The sequence below is a fragment of the Salvelinus alpinus genome, chromosome 1 (genome assembly GCF_045679555.1).
Source record: "Salvelinus alpinus chromosome 1, SLU_Salpinus.1, whole genome shotgun sequence".
Lineage (NCBI taxonomy): Eukaryota > Metazoa > Chordata > Actinopteri > Salmoniformes > Salmonidae > Salvelinus > Salvelinus alpinus.
Window position 1 is genome coordinate 5,174,801 of NC_092086.1, and position 25,417 is coordinate 5,200,217.

At 45.2% G+C, this 25,417-nt stretch overlaps 1 protein-coding gene across 1 annotated transcript; it reads left to right on the top strand.

Annotated features, from left to right (window-relative positions):
- The first annotated feature begins 9,968 nt into the window (after window positions 1–9,968).
- socs1a (suppressor of cytokine signaling 1a) lies at window positions 9,969–15,423 on the top strand. The gene is made up of 3 exons (XM_071390979.1): window positions 9,969–10,499; window positions 12,517–12,944; window positions 13,887–15,423. Exons 2-3 carry the CDS (start codon window positions 12,573–12,575, stop codon window positions 14,259–14,261), a joined length of 747 nt encoding a protein of 248 aa, XP_071247080.1. The 5' UTR covers window positions 9,969–10,499; window positions 12,517–12,572; the 3' UTR covers window positions 14,262–15,423.
- The last annotated feature ends 9,994 nt before the right edge of the window (window positions 15,424–25,417 follow it).

Consider the following 25,417-nt stretch of genomic DNA (forward strand, 5'->3'; position numbering starts at 1 on the left):
TGAACTGGGTGAATATGAATGACAGTAACCTAAACCTATCACTGTTACATTGAACTGGGTGAATATGAATGACAGTAACCTAAACCTATCACTGTTACATTGAACTGGGTGAATATGAATGACAGTAACCTAAACCTATCACTGTTACATTGAACTGGGTGAATATGAATGACAGTAACCTAAACCTATCACTGTTACATTGAACTGGGTGAATATGAATGACAGTAACCTAAACCTATCACTGTTACATTGAACTGGGTGAATATGAATGACAGTAACCTAAACCTATCACTGTTACATTGAACTGGGTGAATATGAATGACAGTAACCTAAACCTATCACTGTTACATTGAACTGGGTGAATATGAATGACAGTAACCTAAACCTATCACTGTTACATTGAACTGGGTGAATATGAATGACAGTAACCTAAACCTATCACTGTTACATTGAACTGGGTGAATATGAATGACAGTAACCTAAACCTATCACTGTTACATTGAACTGGGTGAATATGAATGACAGTAACCTAAACCTATCACTGTTACATTGAACTGGGTGAATATGAATGACAGTAACCTAAACCTATCACTGTTACATTGAACTGGGTGAATATGAATGACAGTAACCTAAACCTATCACTGTTACATTGAACTGGGTGAATATGAATGACAGTAACCTAAACCTATCACTGTTACATTGAACTGGGTGAATATGAATGACAGTAACCTAAACCTATCACTGTTACATTGAACTGGGTGAATATGAATGATAGTAACCTAAACCTATCACTGTTACATTGAACTGGGTGAATATGAATGGCAGTAACCTAAACCCTATTGATGTTACATTGAACTGGGTGAATATGAATGGCAGTAACCTAAACCCTATTGATGTTACATTGAACTGGGTGAATGGAATATGAATGACAGCCATCCGATATGACGTAATAGACATAAAGCGAAGCTCATTTAAAAAAAACTAAATTGTTCTACCTCATCTTAAAACAGCACTACTGCTCCCTCCCTCCCTCCCTCCCTCTTTAACTTCTGCTCACAGTCAATCATATTGTTTCACTTTCATGATGAAACACCAGCTCCATTGTTTACTACAGGTTCATTAAACACGAAACTACAAGCTTCGATCATTCCTGTAACCAAATTCCTCTCTCTAGTCTTCCTCCTCAGTCGTTACGTGGTGTGTTTTATTTACAGAAGGACGGCCATCTGGTACACATCATCTGGATATACTACCCTTCAGATTATTAAAAATTCATGGCTTTAAAATGGTTCATTAATGAAGCACTAATAAATTAATGAATTCAAATTCAATGGTGGTACACGGTGCCGACCAATAAACAACATCAATTTATAACTAGGAACCGAGTGCTATTTACTATACATCTTTACATCGTAGTAACACTTATTGCCATAAGTACTTTCTGGGAAAAATAAAGTGGTTTTATTCTATTGTATATATTTTTTTATCAGCTTCATATTCAAGTGAACAAACTTCACCCAAAGGCAGCAATGTAAAAGTAAGCCTGGATTACATCTAGCAACCGATATAAAGAGACTAGAGGAGTCCAGACATCAGGAGAGACTAGAGGAGTCCAGACATCAGGAGAGACTAGAGGAGTCCAGACATCAGGAGAGACTAGAGGAGTCCAGACATCAGGGGAGACTAGAGGAGTCCAGACATCAGGAGAGACTAGAGGAGTCCAGACATCAGGAGAGACTAGAGGAGTCCAGACATCAGGAGAGACTAGAGGAGTCCAGACATCAGGAGAGACTAGAGGAGTCCAGACATCAGGAGAGACTAGAGGAGTCCAGACATCAGGAGAGACTAGAGGAGTCCAGACATCAGGAGAGACTAGAGGAGTCCAGACATCAGGAGAGACTAGAGGAGTCCAGACATCAGGAGAGACTAGAGGAGTCCAGACATCAGGGGAGACTAGAGGAGTCCAGACATCAGGAGAGACTAGAGGAGTCCATACATCAGGAGAGACTAGAGGAGTCCAGACATCAGGAGAGACTAGAGGAGTCCAGACATCAGGAGAGACTAGAGGAGTCCAGACATCAGGAGAGACTAGAGGAGTCCAGACATCAGGAGAGACTAGAGGAGTCCAGACTTCAGGAGAGACTAGAGGAGTCCAGACATCAGGAGAGACGAGAGGAGTCCAGACATCAGGAGAGACGAGAGGAGTCCAGACATCAGGAGGCACGAGAGGAGTCCAGACATCAGGAGAGACTAGAGGAGTCCAGACATCAGGAGAGACTAGAGGAGTCCAGACATCAGGAGAGAGGAGTCCAGACATCAGGGGAGACTAGAGGAGTCCAGACATCAGGGGAGACTAGAGGAGTCCAGACATCAGGAGAGACGAGAGGAGTCCAGACATCAGGAGAGACTAGAGGAGTCCAGACATCAGGAGAGACTAGAGGAGTCCAGACATCAGGAGAGACTAGAGGAGTCCAGACATCAGGAGAGACTAGAGGAGTCCAGACATCAGGAGAGACTAGAGGAGTCCAGACATCAGGAGAGACTAGAGGAGTCCAGACATCAGGAGAGACTAGAGGAGTCCAGACATCAGGAGAGACTAGAGGAGTCCAGACATCAGGAGAGACTAGAGGAGTCCAGACATCAGGAGAGACTAGAGGAGTCCAGACATCAGGAGAGACTAGAGGAGTCCAGACATCAGGAGAGACTAGAGGAGTCCAGACATCAGGAGAGACTAGAGGAGTCCAGACATCAGGAGAAGACTAAAGGAGTCCAGACATCAGGAGAGACTAGAGGAGTCCAGACATCAGGAGAAGACTAGAGGAGTCCAGACATCAGGAGAAGACTAGAGGAGTCCAGACATCAGGAGGGGAGTCCAGACATCAGGAGAGACTAGAGGAGTCCAGACATCAGGAGAGACTAGAGGAGTCCAGACATCAGGAGAGACTAGAGGAGTCCAGACATCAGGAGAGACTAGAGGAGTCCAGACATCAGGAGAGACTAGAGGAGTCCAGACATCAGGAGAGACGAGAGGAGTCCAGACATCAGGAGAGACGAGAGGAGTCCAGACATCAGGAGAGACGAGAGGAGTCCAGACATCAGGAGAGACGAGAGGAGTCCAGACATCAGGAGAGACTAGAGGAGTCCAGACATCAGGAGAGACGAGAGGAGTCCAGACATCAGGAGAGACTAGAGGAGTCCAGACATCAGGAGAGACTAGAGGAGTCCAGACATCAGGAGAGACTAGAGGAGTCCAGACATCAGGAGAGACTAGAGGAGTCCAGACATCAGGAGAGACTAGAGGAGTCCAGACATCAGGAGAGACTAGAGGAGTCCAGACATCAGGAGAGACGAGAGGAGTCCAGACATCAGGAGAGACGAGAGGAGTCCAGACATCAGGAGAGACGAGAGGAGTCCAGACATCAGGAGAGACGAGAGGAGTCCAGACATCAGGAGAGACTAGAGGAGTCCAGACATCAGGAGAAGACTAGAGGAGTCCAGGCATCAGGAGAGACTAGAGGAGTCCAGACATCAGGAGAGACTAGAGGAGTCCAGACATCAGGAGAGACTAGAGGAGTCCAGACATCAGGAGAGACTAGAGGAGTCCAGACATCAGGGGAGACTAGAGGAGTCCAGACATCAGGAGAGACTAGAGGAGTCCAGACATCAGGAGAGACTAGAGGAGTCCAGACATCAGGAGAGACTAGAGGAGTCCAGACATCAGGAGAGACTAGAGGAGTCCAGACATCAGGAGAGACTAGAGGAGTCCAGACATCAGGAGAGACTAGAGGAGTCCGCCCAGACATCAGGAGAGACTAGAGGAGTCCAGACATCAGGAGATACTAGAGGAGCCCAGACATCAGGAGAGACGAGAGGAGTCCAGACATCAGGAGAGACTAGAGGAGTCCAGACATCAGGAGAGACTAGAGGAGTCCAGACATCAGGAGAGACTAGAGGAGTCCAGACATCAGGAGAGACTAGAGGAGTCCAGACATCAGGAGAGACTAGAGGAGTCCAGACATCAGGAGAGACTAGAGGAGTCCAGACATCAGGAGAGACTAGAGGAGTCCAGACATCAGGAGAGACTAGAGGAGTCCAGACATCAGGGGAGACTAGAGGAGTCCAGACATCAGGAGAGACTAGAGGAGTCCAGACATCAGGAGAGACGAGAGGAGTCCAGACATCAGGAGAGACTAGAGGAGTCCAGACATCAGGAGAGACTAGAGGAGTCCAGACATCAGGAGAGACTAGAGGAGTCCAGACATCAGGAGAGACTAGAGGAGTCCAGACATCAGGAGAGACTAGAGGAGTCCAGACATCATGGGAGACTAGAGGAGTCCAGACATCAGGAGAGACTAGAGGAGTCCAGACATCAGGAGAGACGAGAGGAGTCCAGACATCAGGAGAGACTAGAGGAGTCCAGACATCAGGAGAGACTAGAGGAGTCCAGACATCAGGAGAAGACTAGAGGAGTCCAGACATCAGGAGAAGACTAGAGGAGTCCAGACATCAGGAGAGACTAGAGGAGCCAGCTCTCAGCCCTAGCTAAGTACTGTAAGGCCACTCCAAAAGAGAAAGTGTGCAGTTGTCTGTAGAAGCGGTCTGTTTAATTCGTTTAGTGCTGATAAGGATAACTTTATTTTGTATTCATCGTAATTAACTGAATCATTCCCAGGAAGAAATAAGCAACCAACGTGTATTGAGTGAATAATACCCCAGATGCTATCCCAACAGGAATTCTTGTGTCTGTATCATCAACACTGTTATGATTATAGGCGTAAGGGGAAGGTTTCCTTATGCCCGGATCTTGGGGTCAGTCAATAGAGGAAGCTGATCCTAGATCTGCATACCTAAGTTGAACTTCATCAAAGAGAGATAAGGTAATGTTTGCTTTACTGTAAAGTATTTCAGGGGGGGGGGGCAGCACTCTAGGCTCCGCCCATCAACACTGATCAGGTGATTTACTTGAACACTACAATGAAAGCAAAAGCATTCTCATACTAATACCAAACCAGTAATGTAAGGTTATATAGGACATACAGGGTAATGTAGGGTAATGTAGGATAATGTAGGATATTACAGGACATACTATATAGTGTAATGTAATACAGGACATATAGGATAATGTAGGGTAATGTAGGATATTACAGGACATACTGTATAGTGTAATGTAATATAGGACATATAGGGTAATGTAGGGTAATGTAGGATATTACAGGACATACTGTATAGTGGAATGTAATAATATAGGACATATAGGGTAATGTAGGGTAATGTAGGATATTACAGGACATACTGTATAGTGGAATGTAAGGTAATATAGGACATCGGCCAGCAGCATACCACCCTGCATACCACTGCTGGCTTGCTTCTGAAGCTAAGCAGGGTTGGTCCTGGTCAGTCCCTGGATGGGAGACCAGGTGCTGCTGGAAGTGGTGTTGGAGGGCCAGTAGGAGGCACTCTTTCCTCTGGTCTAAACAAAGATCCCAATGCCCCAGGGCAGTGATTGGGGACACTGCTCTGTGTAGGGTGCCGTCTTTCGGATGGGACGTTAAACGGGTGTCCTGACTCTCTGAGGTCATTAAAGATCCCATGGCACTTATCGTAAGAGTAGGGGTGTTAACCCCGGTGTCCTGGCTAAATTCCCAATCTGGCCCTCAACCATCACGGTCACCTAATAATCCCCAGTTTACAATTGGCTCATTCATCCCCCTCCTCTCCCCTGTAACTATTCCCCAGGTCGTTGCTGCAAATGAGAATGTGTTCTCAGTCAACTTACCTGGTAAAAATAAAATGTAATGTAGGATATTACAGGACATACTGTATAGTGTAATGGAGGGTATAGAGGACATGTAGGGTAATGAAGGATCTACAGGACATGTAGGGTAATGTAGAGTCTACAGGACATGTAGGGTAATGTAGAGTCTACAGGACATGTAATGTAGAGTATACATGACATGTAGAGTCTACAGGACATGTAGAGTATACATGACATGTAGAGTCTACAGGACATGTAGAGTCTACAGGACATGTAGAGTATACATGACATGTAGGGTAATGTAGAGTCTACAGGACATGTAGGGTAATGTAGAGTATACATGACATGTAGGGTAATGTAGAGTCTACAGGACATGTAGGGTAATGTATACATGACATGTAGAGTCTACAGGACATGTAGGGTAATGTAGAGTCTACAGGACATGTAGGGTAATGTAGAGTATACATGACATGTAGGGTAATGTAGAGTCTACAGGACATGTAGGGTAATGTAGAGTATACAGGACATGTAGGGTAATGTAGAGTCTACAGGACATGTAGGGTAATGTAGAGTCTACAGGACATGTAGGGTAATGTAGGGTATACAGGACATGTGGGGTAATGTAAGGTATACAGGACATGTAGGGTATACAGGGTAATGTAGGGTATACAGGGTAATGTAGGGTATACAGGACATGTAGGGTAATGTAGAGTCTACAGGACATGTAGGGTAATGTAGAGTATACATGACATGTAGGGTATACAGGGTAATGTAGGGTATACAGGGTAATGTAGGGTATACAGGACATGTAGGGTAATGTAGAGTCTACAGGACATGTAGGGTAATGTAGAGTATACAGGACATGTAGGGTAATGTAGGGTATACAGGACATGTAGGGTAATGTAGGGTATAAGTTACTCTGCTGATAGTCACTCCAGAGACACACCTTACCAAGCTCTGTTACTCCATCTCTCCCTGTTTCACAGAAATGAAACTCTCTCCACTCTCTTACACACTACGGTCATTAGTGTGTTGTGACAGTTTGTTGTGACAGTGTGTGTGTGTGTGTGTGTGTGTGTGTGTGTGTGTGTGTGTGAAGGACCTCAGTGTTAGTTTGGTTAATGGATAAAACATGATCCCAATTTATGCTGAATAATGGGAACAGGACTGGGTTTGTTTTAAAATGACTGGGGCTGGAACATGGCTGGGGCTTGTAAATTTTAACCTAGTGTGCTGTGACTTCAACACAGCACGCAAAACTAAAAATGTAGTTTATAGGAACCAAATACACAGACAGTTAGGAAAGCTAAGGCTAGCTTTTTAAAACAGAAATTTGCATCCTGTAGCACAAACTCAAAAAAGTTCTGGGACACTATGAAGTCCATGGAGAATAAGAGCACCTCCTTCCAGCTGCCCACTGCTCTGAGGCTAGGAAACACTGTCATAAGCCTTTCCCTACGGCTGGCCATGCTTTCCACCTGGCTACCCCTACCCCTACCCCTACCTCTACCCCTACCCCTACCCCTACCTCTACCTCTACCCCTACCTCTACCCCTACCTCTACCCCTACCTCTACCCCTACCTCTACCCCTACCTCTACCTCTACCTCTACCCCTACCTCTACCCCTACCTCTACCTCTACCCCTACCTCTACCCCTACCTCTACCTCTACGCCTACCCCTACCTCTACCTCTACCTCTACCCCTACCCCTACCTCTACCCCTACCTCTACCTCTACCTCTACGCCTACCCCTACCTCTACCTCTACCTCTACCTCTACCCCTACCCCTACCTCTACCTCTACCCCTACCCCTACCCCTACCTCTACCTCTACCCCTACCTCTACCCCTACCCCGGCCAGCAACTCAGCACCCCCTGCAGCAACTTGCCCAAGCCGCCACCCCGCCCCCCGCTTCTCCTTCAACCAAATCCAGACAGCTGATGTTCTGAAAGAGCTGCAAAATCTGGACCTCTACAAATCAGCTGGGCTAGACAATCTGGACCCTATCTTTCTAAAATTATCCACCGCAATTGTTGCAACCCCTATTACTAGCCTGTTCAGCCTCTCTTTCGTATCGTCTGAGATCCCGAAAGATTGGAAGGTGGCCGCGGTCATCCCCCTCTTCAAAGGGGGAGACACCCTAGACCCAAACTGTTACAGACCTAAATCCATCCTACCCTGCCTTTCTAAAGACTTTGAAAGCCAAGATAACAAACAGATCACTGACCATTTGGAATCCCACCGTACCTTCTCCGCTGTGCAATCTGGTTTCAGAGCTGGTCATGGGTGCACCTCAGCCACGCTCAAGGTCCTAAACGACATCATAACCACCATCGATAAGAGACATTACTGTGCAGCCGTCTTCATCGACCTGGCCAAGGCTTTCGACTCTGTCAATCACAGCATTCTTATCGGCAGACTCAACAGCCTTGGTTTCTCAAATGATTGCCTCGTCTGGTTCACCAACTACTTCTCTGATAGAGTTCAGTGTGTCAAATTGGAGGGCCTGTTGTCCGGACCTCTGGCAGTCTCTATGGGGGTGGCACGGGGTTCAATTCTCGGGCCGACTCTCTTCTCTGTATACATCAATGATGTCGCTCTTGCTGCTGGTGATTCTCTGATCCACCTCTACGCAGACGACACCATTCTGTATACATCTGGACCTTCTTTGGACACTGTGTTAACTAACCTCTAGACGAGCTTCAATGCCATACAACACTCCTTCCGTGGCCTCCAACTGCTCTTAAACGCAAGTAAAACTAAGTGCATGCTATTCAACCGATCGCTGCCCGCACCCACCCGCCCGTCCAGCATCACTACTCTGGACGGCTCCGACTTAGAATACGTGGACAACTACAAATACCCAGGTGTCTGGTTAGACTGTAAACTCTCCTACCAGACTCACATCAAACATCTCCAATCCAAAATTAAATCTATAATCGGCTTCCTATTTCGCAACAAAGCATCCTTCACTCATGCTGCCAAACATACCCTCGTAAAACTGACCATCCTACCGATCCTCGACTTCGGCGATGTCATTTACAAAATAGCCTCCAACACTCTACTCAGCAAATTGGATGCAGTCTATCACAGTGCCATCCGTTTTGTCACCAAAGCCCCATATACTACCCACCACTGCGACCTGTATGCTCTCGTTGGCTGGCCCTCGCTTCATATCCGCCACCAAACCCACTGGCTCCAGGTCATCTATAAGTCTCTGCTAGGTAAAGCAAATGATAGACTTTTGTTCTACTATATTATTAACTGGTATATTTTGTTTACCCCATGTGTAACTCTGTGTTGTTGTTTGTGTCCCACTGCTTTGCTTTATCTTGTCCAGGTCGCAGTTGTAAAATGAGAACTTGTTCTCAACTGGCCTACCTGGTTAAATAAAGGGTTAAGGTTATATATATAGAATTAATACATTTATTACCTGGTTAAATAAAGGTTAAATTAACATTTATAAAATGTCTCAAACTGCGGTGGCGGGGGATGGGGAGCAGCGTGTGCGACACGGTGTTGTGAGGGGCCGATAACGGTGTTGTGAGGGGCCGATAACGGTGTTGTGAGGGGCCGATAACGGTGTTGTGAGGGGCCGATAACGGTGTTGTGAGGGGCCGATAACGGTGTTGTGAGGGGCCGATAACGGTGTTGTGAGGGGCCGATAACGGTGTTGTGAGGGGCCGATAACGGTGTTGTGAGGGGCCGATAACGGTCACCGGCAGGGAATTGAGAACAACTTAAGTAATAATACTTTAAAGCATTACTTAAGTAATTTTCAAGGGTATCGGTACTTCACTATTTGTATTTAACTTTAGCTTTTACTTCACTACATTCCTGAAGAAAATAATGTGCATTTTACTCCATACCTTTTCCCCCTTGACACTCAAAATATATACACTACGCAAACCAGACTGCACCATTTTATTTAATTTTATTTACGGACAGCCAGATGCACACTCCAAAACGTTTGAAATGATTTATTCTTTTAACTTTCGATATTTCTTTTTTTTTTTTTTAGCAATTAAGTTTACTTTTGATACTTAAGTATATATAAAAAAATTAATAATACTTTTAGACTTTTACTCAAGTAGACGACTTCTTGTCATGAAAGTTTAAACAGATTATGCAAAATGAAGTTTCCTGAAACCAGCGCCCACTTCTCAGAATGTGGCCACTTGTCTATTATGGGGAGAAGCATCGGTTAAAATGAAACGGACGTGGATTCCTGCTTCACAACGAGTCAAGGGTTTGAAAGTAAAGAGACTGGTTTTTCTGTGAAGCGACAGTTTTACTATAAAACCTTTGAATGGAAGCGAAACCCTCAAGAGGGAAGCTAGAGAGAGGCTCTACAGTTGAGTGGTGAGACACTCCTAGCGGAGAGGACAGTATAAAGGGATTTCTCAGAAACGCTGTTCACTTTAAAACGAAAGTGAAACGGATAATTTTACAGGAATCACTCGTTGTGTTAGTGTAGTTTATGGCCTGAACGTTTATTTAGCTCCTTACCGAACAGCAGCGGACAGATGATCAAACCAACAAGGAGAGAGAGGACGTGAAAAACAATGTGGATAATACTATAACGTCAGATTACCGCGCCTTCCCTCTACTAGTTTGGACGTCTATTGATGATCAAGAACAGGATTAATACCGCTGTGATTCGGTTTAAAAACTCGATTCTGATTCGGAAAATATAAAAAGTGCAACAGAAAAAAAACGACATTGCACTCGTTTTGCAAAACGGTAAGAATAATTGAACACGGCCTATTGTGGATTTTACATGGTTTTTTTTCAAATAGATTTTTAGTTTTTGTTTCGCAACATTGATTCTTGTGCAATTGAATTGTGGCGTCATAAAGCAGTGACGATACACCATTTTGTACATAATAAATTACATTTTGTCATAAAATATTTTGGGGGGACTAGACAACAGTCAACATGACCACTGGTATAATATACTCATTTAAAACATGATTCCCCGTTTTCTTTGTGAGCGGTAAGATTGGGGCCAGTGAAACAGTACGAACTAGTCAGTTAACGAACTAAGTCTTTTGCCGGATACATCTACTACTATTACCTACTGCTATATCTATCTACAACAGTATTGTTAGAGTCTAGTTAACTGTGAACAGCTTTAGAGTTGTGATCCTAGTTAGGGACAGGGATGGCTAAAATCAATGTCAATTTACTTAGTAGCTAGGATGAAGAATGTTTATAATCCACGCTTGTTCTCTTGGCAACAATTGTCACTTTTTTGAGGTTTGGCCCAACATCAAATGGGACTATCAGTTAGTATACACCTCAGCTGCGGTTGTTTGGGCTTGGCCTGGTCAACAACACAGCCCCCGGGGGAGGCAGGTAGTGGTTAGAGCGTTGGGTCAATAACCGAAAGGTTGCTAGAACGAATCCCCCTGAGCTGACAAGGGACAAATCTGTCGTTCTGCCCCTGAACAAGGCAGTTAACCCACTGTTCCCCAGGAGGCCGTCATTATAAATAAGAATTTGTTCTTAACTGACTTGCCTAGTTAAATAAAGGTGAAAAAAAAGTTTACATTTTTAGGCAGACTGGCCGGTAGGTAGGCAGACAGACAGATACAGACAGACCGGCAGGTAGGCAGAAAGATACAGACAGACAGACAGGTAGGCAGACAAAGGCAGAAAGATACAGACAGACAGATCGGCAGGTAGGCAGACAGACAGCTGTAATGTTCTCTGATGTTGTCATTGACTTCTTATCAGTTGTTTTAACTCACGGCGCGTCACAGCGTTGTGTCAACTCGGTAACAACGTCTAACATCGGTGTCATTGTACATAATACTCACTTATAGAAAGACAGCCGTTTCCTCGCCTCGGCATTGGGCCTTAAGGCTGGGTATCTGTAAAGCACTTTGTGACACCCCCCCCCCCCAAAAAAGGGATTTATAAAATACATTTGATGTCATTTTTTGATTGAACTCACGGCGGTAACTAACCGTAGATATCGTTAGACAGGTTTCCATTGAGCCGGGTTTAATTCGACAAAAAAGACCATGTTGCGAAGAGAGAGAGAGAGAAAGCAGTGTCATGGAAACGGCAGAGAGATAGGAGGCATCTTCTAAAAGGAGGATTTTTCTAATTTTATTTTTATAATAATTTATAATTTTATAATTTTCTTTATTTAAAAAAATATATATATGATAATGATGGAAACTGTTTTTTTTTTTCTCTCTCTCTCGAATAAATGAATTGTTTTCGCCTTGCTTTTCTGGTTGGCTGGCAGGTTTCACCATTTACAACAAGAGTGCCAAGTAAATCATTGCAATCTATACACGCTTGTCAAACGTGACAAAAACAAGCAGTCGTTGTACCATCTAAACCTCGGTGATATATATTTTCCATAACCCCAAAAATATAAACGTATTTTCAGCTGTTTGAAGTGAACAAAACTGCAAGTAGAAGAAGATGCAAAAAAAAAGACATTTAAAAAAACAGGAAGCATAGAAATAGAGCACATAGAACAGATGTACCGCTTCTCAGACTGGCTTTCAATGAGAATGACAGATCTAGAATTCACATTTCTTACATATTTGCAGCATTAAAATGGAAACGCACCATAGCAGGCAATTGTTGTATCTATTTTCAATGTAAAAACTTTATAAATGTTGATTTTAATTTAATTTTTAATTTTAAATAATCACTGGACAAGTTAATGGTAACATAGCTCCTATCATAAGTAGTAGTAGTAGTGGTCTAATGGTCTCTCTCTCTCTCTCTCTCTCAGGATGCCAGGGAACTGTGTAGCGATGGGAGAGGGTTGGGACCGCTCTCCCCTGTAGGATGGTCGCTCACAGCACTGTGGAAGAACAAGACACAACACCTTCACCTTCATCATCATCATCATCGTCACCTTCTCGACCCAGGGACACCTCCACCCTCCTCTCGACTCCACACTCGGAGGACCACCACGCTACCTCGCCACCACCATCGTCATCCTCATCAGTGTCCCAGTCACACAGTCAGCACCCATCCAACCAGTGTGTGGCGTCCCCTATCCCAGTACCAGACCACCAACCCCCTCTGCCCCTCCTGGACCCGGTGCCCACCCACTTTCCTCTGTTCCCCTGCAAGGCAGACTTCCTGTTAATCACCCGGACGGCCTCCATGTTGGAACGTTCCGGCTTCTACTGGGGCCCGCTAGGCGTGGAGGAGGTAATTAATTACACAATCAATTTATCATCTAATCACCCACTCAGAGCCTGGTTCCTCTCTAGGTTTCTTCCTAGGTTTCCTGCCCTTTCTAGGGGAGTTTTATTTCCTAGCCACCGTGCTTCTGCATGGCTTGCTGTTTAGGGGGGTTTTAGGTTTCTGTACAAGCACAAAAAAAGGGCTTTTATAAAAAATACATTTTATTGATTGATCGAATGTTATTTATATAACCTTTTCACAACAATAATTGTCAGAAATTATCCTTAGTGTAAAAGAACATAGACAGCTGTCGTTAATGTATTAACTGCACATGGGGATTTCAATACAACAACTTAGATTACATGAAGTTAAAGGAGAAGTCATTTTATTTTTAAAAACCAAAATCTTTTGATGTTAATGGAAAAAAGGGTCCAGTCACCTTTTTTTTGTTTGTTGTTGTGATTTGAGTTGTGTTTTTTGAGAAACTCGCCCCAAACCCCTAAATCACTTCCTTATCCTCGTTGTGTATTAGGGCCCTGGGGAAAAACATGACCAAAAGATACAAAAAAAAATTAAACAATTAAAAAGCTCTTAGTGACTCAGGTCTTTAAAGATGTTTTACAAATTAAACCTGTATCCGTTATATTCTATTTTGTTTGCGACTTGCCATTTTTACATCAAATGTTTTTTGATTTGGTTGTATAAATAAATAAATAAAAGACTTCTCCTTTTCAACCTGAAGTATTTAACCTATTTGGGAACTTGACATATTAAACAGGAATGATTCAATTTATTACATAAACATTTTTTTAAAAGTGTTTTAATTATTTCAAATGTTACTGTTTTCATCTGGAATCAAATGAACATCTTGTTTTTAAATGCATGTATTATTTAAAACTAAAATTAAATTCATTATTGATTGATTTGTTATTGATTCTGTCCTCCTCCTCTTCCTCCTCCCCGCAGGCTCACAGTCGACTGAAGGACGTTGCCACGGGAACATTCTTGATCCGGGACAGTCGTCAGAAAGACGTCTTCTTCACGTTGTCCTATCGCGCCGCCAGCGGCCCGGTCAGCGTACGCATCATCTATAAGGGACAGCGGTTCAGCCTGGCAGGAAGTGAGCACTCTTTCCCCTGCCTCTTCCTCCTACTGGAACACTACATGAATTCCTCTAAGAAAAGCCTGACTGTCCCGTACAGGAAGCAGCGCCCGACGCTCCAGGAGCTGTGCAGGAAACAGGTCGTGGAGTCGTGCGGCGGCGAGGTGGAGCGGGTCGCGAGGGTCCCCGTCAACCCAGTCCTGAAACACTTCCTGTTAGAGTTCCCGTACAGGATATGATGTCACAAGGGGGATGCCGTTGAGGCGGGACTTGGCTAACGGAGAGTTGAGACTCCATGGAGTTTCGGGACTAAAAAAAAAATGATTTGGATCGGGTCGGTACTTAAGAATTTTTGGGTCGGGTTTGCTTTGAAACTAGAGACCCGGGTCGTGGTTAGAAACGAGGTCAGAGTTCAAAAACCCGCACCCTATTCTCTAAACGGTGCACTACTTGGACAGGGTCATAGGTCACACTTGGTCTGGGTTGGGTTTATCCGGGTCGGTGGGTCCCTGGAGGACCGTATGTGGACAACAACAACAACAGGTTATGGAGCGGCGCTGCATTAAAGAACCACTGGGGTGGTTGTGTTCTGATCCGGGTCTCGCCGACCGTGTCAGGTGGACAGTATCTCGCCGACCGTGTGAGGTGGACAGTATGGTCTCGCCGACCGTGTCAGGTGGACAGTACGGTCTCGCCGACCGTGTCAGGTGGACAGTACGGTCTCGCCGACCCTGTGAGGTGGACAGTACGGTCTCGCCGACCCTGTGAGGTGGACAGTACGGTCTCGCCGACCGTGTGAGGTGGACAGTATGGTCTCGCCGACCGTGTGAGGTGGACAGTATGGTCTCGCCGACCGTGTGAGGTGGACAGTATGGTCTCGCCGACCGTGTGAGGTGGACAGTATGGTCTCGCCGACCGTGTGAAGTGGACAGTACGGTTAGTGGACTGGTTCTGCCGTTGTAGGCAGGACTGGGTTCGCTGTAGCACAACAAATGACGCACAACAGCAACACTTTACTGACGTTGTTTACAACGTTGTTTACAATCTTTACAACGACCAGGAATATTTACGCTACACAATATTACAGTACTGTATGTATAACTGTGTACTATGAAGTACTAACGTGTATAACTGTGTACTTTCTGGTACTAATGGGTATAACTGTGAGCTATGTAGTACTAACAGGTATAACTGTGTACTATGTAGTACTAACAGGTATAACTGTGTACTATGTAGTACTAACGGCTATAACTGTGTACTATGTAGTACTAACAGGTATAACTGTGTACTATGTAGTACTAACAGGTATAACTGTGTACTATGTAGTACTAGCATCATATCTGCTGTGCAGACTCTCTCCTCTAGGAGTGTTTTAATAATAAATATGACGTTTATATTTCAGCCTCGTCTTCCTGTCGGTCTGTGTGTTGCTGTTAGACAATATTTTAATCTCTAATCCTCCTCGTCAGTTAACAACTGATTCTTATTTCCGGGCCAGACCCGGACGACGCTGGGCCAATTGTGCGCCGCCCTATCGGACTCCCAAATCACGTCCGGGGTTGTGATACAGCCTGGAATCGAACCAGGGTCTGTAGTGACGTCTCTAGCAGTGCCTTAGACCGATGCGCCACTCGGGAGCCCCCCCCCCCCCCCGAGTGAAGAGACCTGACACCCAATCACAGATCTAGAACCAGCTAGTTTATAAAGCAGGAAGTAGTGACCTACAACAGTTAAACACAACCAGGGAGGTCACTGCTCTTAGAGTAATTTATCAGACAGACAGGCAGACAGACAGAGAGACAGGCAGACAGACAGACAGGGAGACAGACAGAGAGACAGACAGAGAGACAGAGAGAGAGACAGACAGACAGAGACAGACAGACAGACAGAGACAGAAAGGCAGACAGAAAGGCAGACAGAAAGGCAGACAGAGAGACAGACAGAGACAGGCAGGCAGACAGACAGACAGACAGAGAGACAGACAGAGACAGAAAGAGACAGACAGACAGACACACACAGACAGAAAGAGAGACAGACAGTGTGGTTGGTATGACAACGCGGTGTACAGTAGATAACCGCAGTGACACATCAATGCGACAGGTGGGCTGAGCTATGATAGTAAACGCTGGGTGTGTGTGTGTGTGTGTGTGGTCTATTACCAGAAAATGTAGGGAAGTGAAGAACCAGAAGGTGTGTCAGTAAAATATGTTTCTGTCAGAAGAGGGGCCGTGTGCCAGAATGTCTCGCCATGTGGGTGGTGTGTGTGTGTGTGTGGTTAGTCAGAACGGCTAGTGATGACTAATAAAAGGTGAAAGGTCGATAACCTTCGTTGTAAATCACCCGTCTGATAATAATGACGAGGAGGGGAACCGCAAACCTGTCAAAATGACGACGGAGAACATTACTATCAGAACACAGATGATTATTACAGGACCAACCATTTACAAGAATCAGACAGCTTTGCCGTGTGTGTGTGTGTGTGTGTGTTTCATTCATAGTATTTCAGATTTAGAGAAGTGAAGTCTTTCAGGTGTTTGACAGAGTTTGTGACTGATTTCTGTGGAAGTCTATTTATACACACAATCTCAGTATTATTTAATCTACGGTTTCCAGAATTCTCTATAAAGAGCCTTGTCCTTCTCCGTCTGGCGATGAGGAAGTACAACCCCGGGACGAGTCACTGATGTAGAACACAGAGGATGCTGTTTATACATGGGAGTTCCCTGATCATTAACACGAGACGGTCATATTTTGCTCTCTTTCTTCTGTCTCCCCTCCTTTCCTCTCTCTGTCTCCTCTCCTCTCCTCTCTCTGTCTCCCCTCCTTTCCTCTCTCTGTCTCCTCTCCTCTCTCTGTCTCCTCTCCTCTCCTCTCTCTGTCTCCTCTCCTTTCCTCTCTCTGTCTCCTCTCCTCTCTCTGTCTCCTCTCCTCTCCTCTCTCTGTCTCCTCTCCTCTCACTGTCTCCTCTCCTTTCCTCTCTCTGTCTCCTCTCCTCTCTCTGTCTCCTCTCCTCTCCTCTCTCTGTCTCCTCTCCTCTCACTGTCTCCTCTCCTTTCCTCTCTCTGTCTCCTCTCCTCTCCTCTCTCTGTCTCCTCTCCCCTCTCTGTCTCCTCTCCCCTCTCTGTCTCCTCAGCTGTGTAGGCCTGTCTTACCAATTCAATAATATTGGGCTTGTTCCAACATTGAAGCCGAGGCGGTTTCAGGTGACTATATTGTCGTCATGACTACACATTATTATTTCAGGTGACTATTTTGTCGTCATGACTACACATTATTATTTCAGGTGACTTTTGTCATCATGACTACACATTATTATTTCAGGTGACTATTTTGTCGTCATGACTACACATTATTTCAGGTGACTATTTTGTCGTCATGACTACACATTATTATTTCAGGTGACTCTGTTGTCGTCATGACTACACATTATTATTTCAGGTGACTGTCGTCATGACCACACATTATTATTTCAGGTGACTCTGTTGTCGTCATGACTACACATTATTATTTGGTAGATCAGCCAGTTCAGTAACAATTTACCCAAAATGCATCACACAGTGACATGATCTGGAACACGAGCCCTCTTTAAGAGCTGTGGTTAGACACAAACACACAGCAGCCCTCAATTACCAGGAACACACACACACACACACACACACACACACACACACACACACACACACACACACACACACACACACACACACACACACACACACACACGCGTTTCCCTGAAGAGACTAAGATAGACCAGAAAACACAGCCGGTGACAGACCACATGAAAACACCATTTTTTTTCTCTTTCCATCTCGTCTCTCTGCTGTGATGTACAGGTCTCTATCCTCCTCGTCTTAATGTCTCTCTGCTGTGATGTACAGGTCTCTATCCTCCTCGTCTTAATGTCTCTCTGCTGTGATGTACAGGTCTCTATCCTCCTCGTCTTAATGTCTCTCTCTGCTGTGATGTACAGGTCTCTATCCTCCTCGTCTTAATGTCTCTCTCTGCTGTGATGTACAGGTCTCTATCCTCCTCGTCTTAATGTCTCTCTCTGCTGTGATGTACAGGTCTCTACCCTCCTCGTCTTAATGTCTCTCTGCTGTGATGTACAGGTCTCTATCCTCCTCGTCTTAATGTCTCTCTCTGCTGTGATGTACAGGTCTCTACCCTCCTCGTCTTAATGTCTCTCTGCTGTGATGTACAGGTCTCTATCCTCCTCGTCTTAATGTCTCTCTGCTGTGATGTACAGGTCTCTATCCTCCTCGTCTTAATGTCTCTCTCTGCTGTGATGTACAGGTCTCTATCCTCCTCGTCTTAATGTCTCTCTCTGCTGTGATGTACAGGTCTCTATCCTCCTCGTCTTAATGTCTCTCCCTGCTGTGATGTACAGGTCTCTATCCTCCTCGTCTTAATGTCTCTCTGCTGTGATGTACAGGTCTCTATCCTCCTCGTCTTAATGTCTCTCTGCTGTGATGTACAGGTCTCTATCCTCCTCGTCTTAATGTCTCTCTCTGCTGTGATGTACAGGTCTCTATCCTCCTCGTCTTAATGTCTCTCTCTGCTGTGATGTACAGGTCTCTATCCTCCTCGTCTTAATGTCTCTCTGCTGTGATGTACAGGTCTCTATCCTCCTCGTCTTAATGTCTCTCTCTGCTGTGATGTACAGGTCTCTATCCTCCTCGTCTTAATGTCTCTCTCTGCTGTGATGTACAGGTCTCTATCCTCCTCGTCTTAATGTCTCTCTGCTGTGATGTACAGGTCTCTATCCTCCTCGTCTTAATGTCTCTCTGCTGTGATGTACAGGTCTCTATCCTCCTCGTCTTAATGTCTCTCTCTGCTGTGATGTACAGGTCTCTATCCTCCTCGTCTTAATGTCTCTCTCTGCTGTGATGTACAGGTCTCTATCCTCCTCGTCTTAATGTCTCTCTCTGCTGTGATGTACAGGTCTCTATCCTCCTCGTCTTAATGTCTCTCTGCTGTGATGTACAGGTCTCTATCCTCCTCGTCTTAATGTCTCTCTCTGCTGTGATGTACAGGTCTCTATCCTCCTCGTCTTAATGTCTCTCTCTGCTGTGATGTACAGGTCTCTACCCTCCTCGTCTTAATGTCTCTCTGCTGTGATGTACAGGTCTCTATCCTCCTCGTCTTAATGTCTCTCTGCTGTGATGTACAGGTCTCTATCCTCCTCGTCTTAATGTCTCTCTGCTGTGATGTACAGGTCTCTATCCTCCTCGTCTTAATGTCTCTCTCTGCTGTGATGTACAGGTCTCTATCCTCCTCGTCTTAATGTCTCTCTGCTGTGATGTACAGGTCTCTATCCTCCTCGTCTTAATGTCTCTCTCTGCTGTGATGTACAGGTCTCTACCCTCCTCGTCTTAATGTCTCTCTGCTGTGATGTACAGGTCTCTATCCTCCTCGTCTTAATGTCTCTCTGCTGTGATGTACAGGTCTCTATCCTCCTCGTCTTAATGTCTCTCTCTGCTGTGATGTACAGGTCTCTATCCTCCTCGTCTTAATGTCTCTCTCTGCTGTGATGTACAGGTCTCTATCCTCCTCGTCTTAATGTCTCTCCCTGCTGTGATGTACAGATCTCTATCCTCCTCGTCTTAATGTCTCTCTGCTGTGATGTACAGGTCTCTATCCTCCTCGTCTTAATGTCTCTCTCTGCTGTGATGTACAGGTCTCTATCCTCCTCGTCTTAATGTCTCTCTCTGCTGTGATGTACAGGTCTCTATCCTCCTCGTCTTAATGTCTCTCTGCTGTGATGTACAGGTCTCTATCCTCCTCGTCTTAATGTCTCTCTCTGCTGTGATGTACAGGTCTCTATCCTCCTCGTCTTAATGTCTCTCTCTGCTGTGATGTACAGGTCTCTATCCTCCTCGTCTTAATGTCTCTCTCTGCTGTGATGTACAGGTCTCTATCCTCCTCGTCTTAATGTCTCTCTCTGCTGTGATGTACAGGTCTCTATCCTCCTCGTCTTAATGTCTCTCTGCTGTGATGTACAGGTCTCTATCCTCCTCGTCTTAATGTCTCTCTGCTGTGATGTACAGGTCTCTATCCTCCTCGTCTTAATGTCTCTCTCTGCTGTGATGTACAGGTCTCTATCCTCCTCGTCTTAATGTCTCTCTCTGCTGTGATGTACAGGTCTCTATCCTCCTCGTCTTAATGTCTCTCTGCTGTGATGTACAGGTCTCTATCCTCCTCGTCTTAATGTCTCTCTCTGCTGTGATGTACAGGTCTCTATCCTCCTCGTCTTAATGTCTCTCTCTGCTGTGATGTACAGGTCTCTATCCTCCTCGTCTTAATGTCTCTCTCTGCTGTGATGTACAGGTCTCTATCCTCCTCGTCTTAATGTCTCTCTCTGCTGTGATGTACAGGTCTCTATCCTCCTCGTCTTAATGTCTCTCTCTGCTGTGATGTACAGGTCTCTATCCTCCTCGTCTTAATGTCTCTCTCTGCTGTGATGTACAGGTCTCTATCCTCCTCGTCTTAATGTCTCTCTGCTGTGATGTACAGGTCTCTATCCTCCTCGTCTTAATGTCTCTCTCTGCTGTGATGTACAGGTCTCTATCCTCCTCGTCTTAATGTCTCTCTCTGCTGTGATGTACAGGTCTCTATCCTCCTCGTCTTAATGTCTCTCTGCTGTGATGTACAGGTCTCTATCCTCCTCGTCTTAATGTCTCTCTCTGCTGTGATGTACAGGTCTCTATCCTCCTCGTCTTAATGTCTCTCTCTGCTGTGATGTACAGGTCTCTATCCTCCTCGTCTTAATGTCTCTCCCTGCTGTGATGTACAGGTCTCTATCCTCCTCGTCTTAATGTCTCTCTGCTGTGATGTACAGGTCTCTATCCTCCTCGTCTTAATGTCTCTCTCTGCTGTGATGTACAGGTCTCTATCCTCCTCGTCTTAATGTCTCTCTGCTGTGATGTACAGGTCTCTATCCTCCTCGTCTTAATGTCTCTCTCTGCTGTGATGTACAGGTCTCTATCCTCCTCGTCTTAATGTCTCTCTCTGCTGTGATGTACAGGTCTCTATCCTCCTCGTCTTAATGTCTCTCTCTGCTGTGATGTACAGGTCTCTATCCTCCTCGTCTTAATGTCTCTCCCTGCTGTGATGTACAGGTCTCTATCCTCCTCGTCTTAATGTCTCTCTGCTGTGATGTACAGGTCTCTATCCTCCTCGTCTTAATGTCTCTCTCTGCTGTGATGTACAGGTCTCTATCCTCCTCGTCTTAATGTCTCTCTCTGCTGTGATGTACAGGTCTCTATCCTCCTCGTCTTAATGTCTCTCTCTGCTGTGATGTACAGGTCTCTATCCTCCTCATCTTAATGTCTCTCTCTGCTGTGATGTACAGGTCTCTATCCTCCTCGTCTTAATGTCTCTCTGCTGTGATGTACAGGTCTCTATCCTCCTCGTCTTAATGTCTCTCTCTGCTGTGATGTACAGGTCTCTATCCTCCTCGTCTTAATGTCTCTCTCTGCTGTGATGTACAGGTCTCTATCCTCCTCGTCTTAATGTCTCTCTCTGCTGTGATGTACAGGTCTCTATCCTCCTCGTCTTAATGTCTCTCTCTGCTGTGATGTACAGGTCTCTATCCTCCTCGTCTTAATGTCTCTCTCTGCTGTGATGTACAGGTCTCTATCCTCCTCGTCTTAATGTCTCTCTGCTGTGATGTACAGGTCTCTATCCTCCTCGTCTTAATGTCTCTCTCTGCTGTGATGTACAGGTCTCTATCCTCCTCGTCTTAATGTCTCTCTCTGCTGTGATGTACAGGTCTCTATCCTCCTCGTCTTAATGTCTCTCTCTGCTGTGATGTACAGGTCTCTATCCTCCTCGTCTTAATGTCTCTCTCTGCTGTGATGTACAGGTCTCTACCCTCCTCGTCTTAATGTCTCTGCTGTGTGGAAGAGACAATCCCAGTCTAACAGGTCTCTTCTAGTCATTCTGTCGCTCCGTGGTGAGACCTCTCCCCTCGTCTCTTTCCTGTCTTCTCGGCCACGCTGCGGAGAAAGAACGGTAGAGAGAGAGACAGGCAGAGAGATGGAGAGACATATTTGCATCTTATTGAAGGAAGTTGAACCAAGTTGACGTCCATGTTGTCTCTCTGAAACATCCCTTATAGAGCTAGCTAGGTATTCTAACCAAGTTGACGTCCATGTTGTGTCTCTGAAACATCCCTTATAGAGCTAGCTAGGTATTCTAACCAAGTTGACGTCCATGTTGTCTCTCTGAAACATCCCTTATAGAGCTAGCTAGGTATTCTAACCAAGTTGGCATCCATGTTGTCTCTCTGAAACATCCCTTATAGAGCTAGCTAGGTATTCTAACCAAGTTGACGTCCATGTTGTCTCTCTGAAACATCCCTTATAGAGCTAGCTAGGTATTCTAACCAAGTTGACGTCCATGTTGTCTCTCTGAAACATCCCTTATAGAGCTAGCTAGGTATTCTATCCATGTTGTGTCTCTGAAACATCCCTTATAGAGCTAGCTAGGTATTCTAACCAAGTTGTGTCTCTGAAACATCCCTTATAGAGCTAGCTAGGTATTCTATCCATGTTGTGTCTCTGAAACATCCCTTATAGAGCTAGCTAGGTATTCTATCCATGTTGTGTCTCTGAAACATCCCTTATAGAGCTAGCTAGGTATTCTAACCAAGTTGACGTCCATGTTGTGTCTCTGAAACATCCCTTATAGAGCTAGCTAGGTATTCTATCCATGTTGTGTCTCTGAAACATCCCTTATAGAGCTAGCTAGGTATTCTAACCAAGTTGACGTCCATGTTGTGTCTCTGAAACATCCCTTATAGAGCTAGCTAGGTATTCTATCCATGTTGTGTCTCTGAAACATCCCTTATAGAGCTAGCTAGGTATTCTAACCAAGTTGACAGTTGTCTCTGAAAGGTTTAACACACCACAGTACTAACACACCACAGTACTACAGGTTTAACACCACAGTACTACAGGTTTAACACACCACAGTACTAACACACCACAGTACTACAGGTTTAACACACCACAGTACTACAGGTTTAACACACCACAGTACTACAGGTTTAACACACCACAGTACTACAGGTTTAACACACCACAGTACTACAGGTTTAACACCACAGTACTACAGGTTTAACACACCACAGTACTACAGGTTTAACACACCACAGTACTACAGGTTTAACACACCACAGTACTACAGGTTTAACACACCACAGTACTACAGGTTTAACACACCACAGTACTACAGGTTTAACACACCACAGTACTACAGGTTTAACACACCACAGTACAGCAGGTTTAACACACCACAGTACTACAGGTTTAACACACCACAGTACTACAGGTTTAACACCACAGTACAGCAGGTTTAACACACCACAGTACTACAGGTTTAACACACCACAGTACTACAGGTTTAACACACCACAGTACTACAGGTTTAACACACCACAGTACTACAGGTTTAACACACCACAGTACTACAGGTTTAACACACCACAGTACTACAGGTTTAACACCACAGTACTACAGGTTTAACACACCACAGTACTACAGGTTTAACACACCACAGTACTACAGGTTTAACACACCACAGTACTACAGGTTTAACACACCACAGTACTACAGGTTTAACACACCACAGTACTAACACACCACAGTACTACAGGTTTAACACACCACAGTACTACAGGTTTAACACACCACAGTACAGCAGGTTTAACACACCACAGTACTACAGGTTTAACACACCACAGTACTACAGGTTTAACACACCACAGTACTACAGGTTTAACACACCACAGTACTACAGGTTTAACACACCACAGTACTACAGGTTTAACACACCACAGTACTAACACACCACAGTACTACAGGTTTAACACACCACAGTACTACAGGTTTAACACACCACAGTACTACAGGTCTAACACACCACAGTACTAACACACCACAGTACTACAGGATTAACACACCACAGTACAGCAGGTTTAACACACCACAGTACTACAGGTTTAACACACCCCAGTACTACAGGTTTAACACACCACAGTACTAACACACCACAGTACTACAGGTTTAACACACCACAGTACTAACACACCACAGTACTACAGGTTTAACACACCACAGTACAGCAGGTTTAACACACCACAGTACTACAGGTTTAACACACCACAGTACTACAGGTTTAACACACCACAGTACTACAGGTTTAACACACCACAGTACTACAGGTCTAACACACCACAGTACTACAAGTCCAAGTCAGTAGAATAATTTATTACAGACCTTTAATTCATTTCTTTGTTGGTAATGTAACATTTAATTACAGGTTTAAAAGCTGGTAGCATTTTACAGAGCATACAAACTTACTGAAACACTAGAGCTACACTTTACTAAGCAGGAAGCATATTTACACTTTGGGGCTGAGAGAGAGAGGGCGGAGGGAGAGAGAGGGGGAGGGGAAAGAGGGGGAGGGAGGGAGAGAGGGGGGGAGGGAGGGAGAGAGGGTGGAGGGAGGGAGAGAGGGGGGAGGGAGGGAGAGAGAGGTAGAGAGAGAGAGAGATAGGGGGGAAGAAAGAGGTAGAGAGCTAGAGAGAGAGAGAGAGAAAGGGAGAAAGAGAGAGAGAGAAAGGGAGAGAGGGAGAGAGAGAGAGAGAGAGAGAGAGAGAAAGGGCGAGAGAGAGAGAGAGAGAAAGGGAGAGAGAGAGAGAGAGAGAGAGAGAGAGAGAGAGAGAGAAAGGGAGAGAGAGAGAGAGAGAGAGAGAGAGAGAGAGAGAGAGAGAGAAAGGGAGAGAGAGAGAGAGAGAGAGAGACAGAGAGAGAGAGAGATGGAGGGAGGAGGACAACATAGTTGATCTTTGCTCCAGTCGTTAAACAGAATCACAACTCATTGATCTGTTCATCTATTTATTACCGATCACATTTTGTTAATGAAACACGTCTATCGATCAGCTCTTTAGATTCCTGCAGATAGAAAAGGGTCAGTAGATTTGACAGGTACAAGGACGACAGGTGAAGGTGGCACCTTGACACCCTGAGGTCAGTTTGGAGTCCCTCTCTGTATTGGTTCAGGTTAGAAACTCTACGCTGATCCTAGATCTGTGCCTAAAAGGGAAACGTCTAACTCAGTTTGGAGTTCCTGGTGACTGGGGGGGGGGGGTTAGTAACCTAATCCTATCATGACTGGGGGGGGGGGGGGGGGGGGGGGTTAGTAACCTAATCCTATCATGACTTATCCCTCTGATGGTTGAGAACAGGACTGGGGGGGGGTTAGTAACCTAATCCTATCATGACTTATCCCTCTGATGGCTGAGAACAGGACTGGGGGGGGGTTAGTAACCTAATCCTATCATGACTTATCCCTCTGATGGTTGAGAACAGGACTGGGGGGGTTAGTAACC

Coding starts and splice junctions, on each gene's coding strand:
- socs1a (XM_071390979.1), top strand. CDS start 12,573: ATGGTCGCTCACAGCACTGTGGAAGAACAAGACACAACACCTTCACCT. Junction 12,945..13,886: donor GCCCGCTAGGCGTGGAGGAG/GTAATTAATTAC, acceptor TCCTCCCCGCAG/GCTCACAGTCGACTGAAGGA.